Raw genomic sequence first — 9,379 nt, forward strand, 5'->3', positions numbered from 1 at the left:
TCCAGTGTAGAGTGAAATGCCTATTAGTTCACTCCAGTGTATTGTGAATTTCACACAGCCACTGTAAATTATCTACTCTGTAAAGGGTTACAGAAAAATTGTCTAAATGTAGAATTTTTTAACAATTTTGAAAGTACGAAATTCACTCTGCTGAGAGTGGATGCATATACACACGGCAAAAGTTTTCAAATTAGCACTACAGCGAGTTAGTTTAACACTTTTAACACAGATTTTGCTGTTTACTCTTATGGTAATATTGACAGAAAACTGACAAAATCTCAAAGAACATTTACCAGATCTGTTCACCACACATAAGGTAGAGGAAAAACCCATATGAACAAGAGCAATAATTAAAATAAATCTTCAAACCAAACGGTAAACTATTTTACATTTTGGTGTCTAAACTTGATTATTTTGCTAGACTAAAATAGGTCCTAATCATGTGTCTAACTATTCAACGCAAATAGGCATCCTTACAGTATGTGACATGCCTGCATTGGGCAGATCTGTTTGCTAATTACAGCATAGCTCTGAGAAGGGAGGTACTTGTGTGGTTGGGGCTATTTTTTATGATGCAAGGGGCAGATATGGTATAAATACTCACATCATTGTACTGGGAGGCAGCAGATTCTCCAACGTGCTCCTAACCTAAGGATAAACTGCAGCAGTAGGAGGACAGTGGTGCTGAAGATTTCTTACCCCTTCTTGGAACTCCAACTCACTCAACTGCATGCTGGTATGTGTGCTCTTCCTCTCTATCTTCTTAATCTCTTGGCGCAGTGAGCAATAGGGCCCTTCCGAGGCCTGACTCCTACTCCCACTGGGATGAGCTAGGACTGGGCAGGTGGAAGAGATGTTGGTGCCTTATAAAACCAAGCAGCATAGCCAGCGTTCAAGGAGAACAGGCTGAGATCCAGGAGGCTGAAACTCAGTATTCAAATGAATTTCCTTGCTATCTATATAATTTGTTGTGCTTTTTCGGGGGGGGGGGGGGGGGGGGGGGTGTAATTCAGTTATGTGTGCAGTTCAGAGTTCAGTATATGTGTGCAGAGAGGTGAAAGAGTGTTACAAAAATGTCCTTGCTTGAGTCATTGCAGCAACTTCAAAATTAAAGCTAAGCAGTACTGAATATTTTCCTGTTTCAGAAAATGGAAGTAAGAGTATTGAGCATCCTCCTCCTCCTGGTGGGCTTGACAGCTGTTCATGGTAGTGGTTCATATATAGTGAAGAAGGTAATGAAGGCCTCCCCCCAGTACCAGCCCTACTCTGTGAAGAGCCACGGTAAGAACCAACATCCTAGTCTACATAGCCTAGTATGATACAGGTGATGTCTTTGAAAATCATGTGATAGTTTCAATGGACAATGTAAGAGTTCAACAATAATCAATGATAAATCTAACATCTTCACACTTTACCACAAATATGCATATATATATGTGCACTTTTTTCCACTTAACATGTGATTTACATCTGAGGATGTCCACTTTCATTTCTTGCACAGGGACACTCAGACATACAGTTGAATTAATAAATTACCTTTTATTTTTGTGTCATATTGGCAGTAGACAACCCATCCCTTACGGGATCAATTGACACATAAACACACAGCGATAGTAACACTTGAATCACATTATTGGGGCGGCAGGGTAGCCTAGTGGTTAGAGCGTTGGACTAGTAACCGGAAGGTTGCAAGTTCAAACCCCCGAGCCGACAAGGTACAAATCTGTCGTTCTGCCCCTGAACAGGGGGAAGATAACAATTAAATAAATTAACCCACTGTTCCTGTCATTGAAAATAAGAATTTGTTCTTAACTGACTTGCCTGGTTAAATAAAGGTAAAATAAAAATTATCTTGCATACTGTCTGAAGTGAGTATACTGTGTATGCAGTTGTTATTGCTCTCACTCAGACTAAGGAGCCCTATTTCTTCAACAGTCATTTTGTTATAATCCTTGTTATAATCGTTGGAATGACCAACTGACCGTTTTAATACCTTCACGATATCTTCACTCCAAATTAGTGTAAATCAAATTTTTACTGGATTCTCAGTCAATCTCTTGGTGCCTTCATTAGGTCTTAAGAAGTGATTTTAGGATGACCAGTTAGAGCAGTGATTCAGCAGTTGATTGATATTAGGATCCCCAGTTAGATCAGTGATTCAGTTGTAAAGAACTTAGTGGGGAATATAGATGTGCTGTTATTTTAGATTTTTTTTTATATTTAACCTTAAGAAAAGGACACTTCAGTACAGATGATGGCTCATTTCAGTCATTTATAAAGTGGCAATAAGTTGAGCTGTCTATAAATTATTTAATTGTTATCTTCTAGATCTTCTATTGTAATGAATAGCTGACTTTGCCCTACCTAACTGATGGTAACAGTACCGATACTAGATTTTTTTAAAGTCATAGATATAGTTAGCTAATGCATTACTAAGGAAGGATAAAGACACATATTGTATGATTCTTCTCATGTTTGTTTTAATTAACTATATATATATATATATATGACTTTTAAAAATCCAGTATCAGTACTGTTACCATCAGTTAGGTAGGGCAAAGTCAGCTATTCATTACAATAGAAGATCTAGAAGATAACAATTAATTAATTTATCATCATTGGTTTCTTGCTGTAGCAAATGGACATTCACTTGTCTTCAACTGTATTTTCATATCATATAAAGTAGTGTGTAAAATAGTATGTGCCTCTTGTTAATATTATACGACTTTAACACCGTCAATTACAGTTCAATCACCCAGAAATGTATAGGTGTGCCTTTCAAAAAGTAGAAACATATGTTTTGATGAATCTAAACTAGACCTCTACATTTGACCAAGGACATGTCGTTTACACACTGGGTCATGTGACCACATGAACAATTAATTTTAAAAAGACTCTTACAATTCATCATTCTGCTTTACAAATGCTTGTTTTCTCGCCATACTATAGTTTCTTAAGACAGAAATGTCCTATTTTTTTATGGTGAAATAAGAACAGATTGAACCCTTGAGAAAATTATTTCCAGCTAATAATTCAACAGGTTTAAATGTCTATGCAGGTTTGACTTGCACTGTTAATGCTATCATACCCAATGCTTTCGAAGTAGCAATTCCCCCCCCCAAAAAATGTGATTTAATATTCTAGTTTGCCTTATTAGGCGATTTCCTCCACCATGCAGGTTTAACATACATGGACAAAAGGGCAATTTCATTGATAAACATTTTGAATAAATGTGCCAAAATCGTTGGAATGACCTTGAGGGAGAGAATACCCTAACATTTTGCAGTTGATTGGGGGCCATATATAACAAGCATCTCCGAGTAGGAGGATCAGTTTTGGATCAGATCACAATGAATAAGATTATATGGATCATAAATCAAAACTCCTAATTTGAGACACTTGATACATACAGCCCCAGGACTCAAGTTCCCATGTTTCCAGCAAAAGGGGGTGTTAACCAAATGTCAAACCAGAGCGAGGTTAAATTGGGAAACACTACTTACGTCTGTCTAGCTAGCTAACTATCCTGCCTAACCAAAACAAAGATGTAGTACACCATTTTGGTAAATGCGGTGAATTCCATTCTGGGAATCCTAGTATAAACAAATAAGGTTTCCACCAAATGTACATGACATTTGAATATGGAAGCAGAACAGAGCAAAAAAATATGATCGTTCCTCTGACAATTGCTGAGTGTAACACAATACTTTACTTACTTGAATAAGTTCTAATCCTCTTCATTTTTCATGTCCATAAATTAAAATGTCCATCCTCCATCACTCAAACAAATATGAGGGCCTGTCCATGCCATGCCAGGCCCACCCAATTAGATTGAGCAAATACAAAACAAGAATACGTTATTATGAAAACAATACTCCATCCACCATCCACCAATGTATTTCTGGCTATGCCCCTGCTGTACAAAGACCAAAAGTGCCTCAATTTGTTGCCTGGGGTGGTCTAGCGGTCTAATCGGCTGCCTTTGATCATATGTACTGTGCAGCTGTGAGCATGTTTTCCGAATCCGACTCAGTGCTCTAGCACCCTCTCTCCTCCTTTCTTTCATATCTACACCTCTATATCGGCACCATATCCAATAAAACACAACAAATAGGATAAGGTGCCCCACTTGTTTGTAAATTAGTGTTATTATTAGTATTATCTTAGTATTCTTTTTTTTTATTACATCCTGGCACCTAAATGTGTTCATAGTCAAAGAATTGTGCTTTTAAAGTGCACTACATTTCTGCCTCCCAATTCTATACACTTCTGAACAAGTATGTGCACTTATATATACTTAATGGATTCAAAAGGAAAAATATATAAATATGCTTACACCTTTCCAATGCTTTAAAATATGTATGGAGGAGTGGACAAATGCACACTTCAGGAGTGGCACACCAATCTCAGCTCCTAGTCTTAAATTAAAATAATAATAAATGGAGAATGATCGACAATAGTAGCTGACTTAATTATAATTCTATAATTAGGTAGAGACAATTGCCAATAACACATTTACTAGAAGAGGATCACTTGGCATCAGTTGTATTAATAAGGTGACTTGTATTTCTCCACAGTGGTGTCAGTGGCAGGAGAGCCCGGTACCCCAGGTGAGCCCGGCCCAGAGGGCCCCCCTGGCCCACCTGGCCCCCCAGGGGAAAGAGCTGTGGGACAGCCCGGACCAGAGGGCCCTGCCGGACCACCCGGACCTGCTGGCTACTCCGCACCTGGCAAACCTGGCTCCCCGGGTGGTCCTGGTAAGCCTGGTGTTCCTGGTGCAGCTGGCGAGAAAGGAAAGGTGGGGGCAGCTGGACTTCAGGGTCCCAGGGGCATGCCTGGACCTGCTGGAAGCCCCGGACCTGCTGGAATCTCTTCCACCGGCATACCTGGACCTCACGGTCTGCCCGGAGCAATGGGACCAAGGGGGGAAACAGGTCTTAAGGGACATCCAGGTGTGCCTGGTTTGTCAGGAGCTAAAGGGGACAGAGGGGTGGGTATCCCAGGGGCACAAGGTGAGACAGGGGCTGTGGGACCTATGGGACCAGCTGGGCAGCCTGGAGCAGTCGGTGTTGGAAAGACAGGCAAGCCAGGATTCCCAGGTGAGGCAGGAAAATCAGGTAGCCCAGGTAGGGATGGGGGCGCTGGTCCCATTGGATTGCCAGGTGCTAAGGGCCACACTGGGGCTCCTGGTGTAGGTCAGCCAGGAAAACCAGGTGATAATGGGGCTCCAGGTATGCCTGGTTCATCTGGTCCTAAAGGTCATCAGGGAGCAACTGGAGCAACTGGTGCTCCTGGTATCCCTGGATATGGAAAGCCAGGAGCAAATGGACAGAAAGGTGAAAGGGGAGTTGTAGGAAGCTCAGGTACAACAGGTCAGAAGGGTGAGCCAGGAGCACATGGAGTCACTGGAGCTACTGGTGCTACTGGGCCCATGGGTCCCACTGGTCCTCAGGGTGCAAGAGGCTTCCAGGGAGATACTGGGGCAATGGGTGCCAAAGGTGACACAGGTACAATGGGACCCCAGGGACCAAAGGGATATAAGGGAGATCAGGGAGCACAAGGTTTCCAGGGCAAGCAAGGTTATACTGGGGCAACAGGGCCAACTGGTGCCACTGGAGCCACTGGAGCTCCAGGTAACAAAGGTGACACTGGCCACACAGGTTCAACTGGTGCTTCAGGTGTCCCAGGACCTGCCGGGCCCAAAGGTTTCCCAGGGCGCAATGGTGAGGCAGGTGAGGCTGGAGCTGCCGGTGCCCCAGGTGCCAGAGGGCCGGTTGGGCCTGCTGGTCCCGCAGGTGCACCTGGCCTTAAAGGACACCCAGGTTTCCCTGGCACACCTGGCCCAGCTGGACTTGCCGTTAAGGCCACCCCCGGCCCTCAGGGTCCCCCTGGGCTCCCTGGTAGTGATGGTCAGGATGGTGGCCAAGGCCCTGCTGGACCTCCCGGCCCACCTGGTCCTCCTGGCGAGGTCATTTTCGAGAAGAGCATAGGCATGAGTGAGGTAATGGTGCCTACTCTTGTCAAGGTCCCAATGTCTGCTTTCTCTGTTTCCCTGGCTAGTCCTTATCCTCCATCTGGGGAACCCATTAAGTTTGACAATGAGGTGTACAATGCAGAGAATCACTATGACACTACCACTGGGAAGTTCACTTGCCAGGTCCCTGGAGTATACTACTTCTCATACACCATTCACGTGAATGGGGCTCATGCTCTGGTGGCTCTGTACAAGAACGTCAAGCCGGTCATGTTCAGCTATGATGAGTACAACAAGGGCTTCCTGGACCAGATGTCCGGTAGCACTGTCCTTATGCTTGATGTGAATGACACAGTCTACCTTCAGATTCCTGATGATGAGGCCAATGGCGTCTTTGCCGCTGAGAACGTCCATTGCTCTTTCTCTGGGTTCCTTATCGCTTCAACGTGATATCGGTGTCACCCAATAACCACACAACAAAATCCGCAAGCTATTTATCAAACAAGTTATCTCCCTGTCTTTACCAACCAGGCAGTTCTCTCTTTTTGAGGAATAGAAGCATCTCAAATTGAAAATACAAGAAGTGGGTGCTAAGAGGAAGGAAATCTAACACATTATCAGGGATGGGGAGGCAATCAACAAAGTTACCAATGATTCAGAGTTTTATTTTGTGAGTGGAGGCAACATGTGAAATTGAGGTGTTATGGCTATGTTGTGTCCTGAAATGTTCTTATTTAACTTTTTTTTCTTTTTTTTACTGATTACAGCAAGTGATTCTTGTTTTTGTGTATGTCTGTGTTTTTGTACAACCTTTGTTTTGGTGACCAATCAGATACATTCATTACTTTCTGTGCACCATGTTGTACCTGACTTCCTTGTATGTGACTTGAATATTGTGAAATGGCAATGGTCAAATTGACCATAAGAAATAAAACAAAATATAACACATCACAAAATACTGACATACAAATGTAAATTGTTTACCAACAACATTGTTATATCTCCAAAGATTAATGTCATGTAAAGCAAAATGACCAAAATAAATGTCTTTAAAAAAAATGGTGTGATTGGGACTTTCAAACAATGCAAAGGCCATTAAAATGCACACATAATACTGATGAAGTTCTTGTCACATAGATGTCACAACATTTAAAGAAAGCCAGGCAGTTAGCTAGTTTACATAAAGGGATAGTGCAAGATTATTTTACACAGCATCAGATGGATACCCTTTTTGCGTCTCTGCGTGCATTTTGAAGGAAGTTGCTAACTAGTGTTAGCGCGATTGCTAACTAGCGTCAGCGCAGTGACTGGAAGTCTGTGGGATCTGCTAACATGCTATAACTTATGTGGCAGTCATCTCTCTCTCTTTTTCAGAAAGCTCCATTTTCAGAGCACAACTTTAGCTTGGCTTGTGGGGGCGTAGCAAATTGATGAGGAAGTGTGTGTGTGTGTGTGGGGGGGAGGGGGGGGGGGAATTGCACATGCAAATTAGATGCATAGGAGAACCAATCAAAAATTCGGAAAAAGTCACTCAAATCTTTTGCTAACTTCTCTTTTTACAAGTCTGATATAGCAGACCAGTGAGTCACAGCTTGCTGTGTTTAGTCATGTGGGTTGCATGTCAGCCAGGCTAAGCTGACACTTTCTAACTGAGCGAGGCCTCAAAGTGGAAAAAAACAGCCCGCCCAGCTTCGCTTAGGTCATTAGAATTCAAAAAACACTAGCTTTTGTTGAGTTTAGTTCATAACTGTATTGACAAGCCAATGGCTGATGTGTCTTTGGTAAATTCAACCAATTTAAATGAAGTATTTGGTGCTGCGAAATTGGATGTAGCAAGGGTTGTGCCTGCATATGACACATTGTGATATTTTAAGGGAAGTCCAAGATCAAGGCTTAACGTTTTCTGTGCAGTGCACCACATGGTTTACAGCTCAAGTTCGATTATGGAAGGAACTACATTCAGTTAATCGTTAAACAATTGGTGTTCATCACATTATCAGATTTGACTATTTGAGACTGTAGACTGCACATTATGCTCATGATGGGGTGCACACAAAGGACTAAATTCCTTTTTACGCATTTTTCGATTTTGTAAGAACAAACGTTTGGAAGATATTTTTAAGCATACTGTATGTGTGTGTAGCCTCACCCCAACCCTAACCCCAACCCTGCTGACGGACTGATCCTAACGCCCAGCCATCGCACCCATGAGCCTTTTTATGACAGGTGGGCAACCAAGGGGTCTACAACTCTGTCCGGGTGTACCCGGATCCCACGGGCTCATGCGTCAATGCCGTGGAGTCACCGTTTCTAATCCCCCCTCCGGTTTCCACATGGCAGAGATGGAAGTGGATCAACCGACTCCACAACTAGCAAAGAACCTAACCCTAACTTGAGTTCGCATCCCACCCCTAAACCTAATCTTAACCCTTACCTGTGTTCGCATCCCACCCCTAACCTTAACCCTTACCCTAACCTGGTTTCGCATCCCACTCCCACCCCTAACCCTAACCTTAACCCTTACCATAACTCGGGTTCGCATTCCACTCCCACCCCCGACCCCTACATCAAGCAATAAAACACAACTTCTCCATAGTACAACAGGTTTACCCACCCCTTCAACCTTACAGAATCATTTCAGCATTCAGGAAGACTAAAAATCTCAAAGACTTACAAAGTTCAGTAACATACCACCACAACCCCCCAAACCCAATACCACCCACTACAGAAAGAGAAAATTAATCTCCAATCCCAACAGTGACACCTCTGCCCCGATCACAGATAGCCTCTCCCTCAGCACCTCCAATGTTATCTATATTATCACCTGTACAATTTGCAATAAACCCTATATCGGTCAAGCAAAACATACAATAGAAACCCGGTTTAAACAACGTCTGTACAACATCAAACAAGCATAATTACAGACAGTACTGGTTAATCACTTTCAAGATCACCCAATCACTAACCTCAGTGTATCGGGTCTGCAGTCGGGTCCTGGGTGGACCGGGAGACAGCGAGGGGCAGCAGAACGCAATTGAATCAGAGTTTTAAAAACCATAACACTGGAGGGTTTAAATGAAAAACAGGGATAGGGCTGTGGGGAGGGGTTGGAGGGATTGAACCTTTTTAGTTGTAATACAAAAATGTCAATTATGAAAGAAAGATGGTTTGATTGATAATGTGTATGTTTCTCTGTTAATAAATAGTTCTAAAACTGATTGATTTTAGAGCATGCACTTGTTTATTCATGACTTAGAAAATTCGGCCCTCCAGAGGCCTGGCCTACTGCTTTTAAGACTCTCTCAGTACCATCTTTGTTACATTTATGATCCTATGCTCCCATCTAGCGACTCATATACAGCATTTGAATAACACATTTTATTAAGACATTGGAGGGGCACATAG

The 9,379-nt window shown here is 42.7% G+C and overlaps 1 protein-coding gene across 1 annotated transcript; it reads left to right on the plus strand.

The window, feature by feature from the left end:
* The first annotated feature begins 602 nt into the window (after positions 1-602).
* col10a1a (collagen, type X, alpha 1a) lies at positions 603-7,033 on the plus strand. Its single transcript, XM_021584367.1, has 3 exons — positions 603-736; positions 1,146-1,281; positions 4,578-7,033. Exons 1-3 carry the CDS (start codon positions 731-733, stop codon positions 6,422-6,424), a joined length of 1,989 nt encoding a protein of 662 aa, XP_021440042.1. The 5' UTR covers positions 603-730; the 3' UTR covers positions 6,425-7,033.
* Positions 7,034-9,379: the final 2,346 nt, after the last annotated feature.

This window comes from Oncorhynchus mykiss, chromosome 25, assembly GCF_013265735.2.
Source record: "Oncorhynchus mykiss isolate Arlee chromosome 25, USDA_OmykA_1.1, whole genome shotgun sequence".
Lineage (NCBI taxonomy): Eukaryota > Metazoa > Chordata > Actinopteri > Salmoniformes > Salmonidae > Oncorhynchus > Oncorhynchus mykiss.

Bases quoted from the DNA above. Each gene is read 5' to 3' on its own strand.
- col10a1a (XM_021584367.1), top strand. The intron at 1,282-4,577 runs GTAAGAACCAAC...ATTTCTCCACAG, and splicing joins CTACTCTGTGAAGAGCCACG to TGGTGTCAGTGGCAGGAGAG.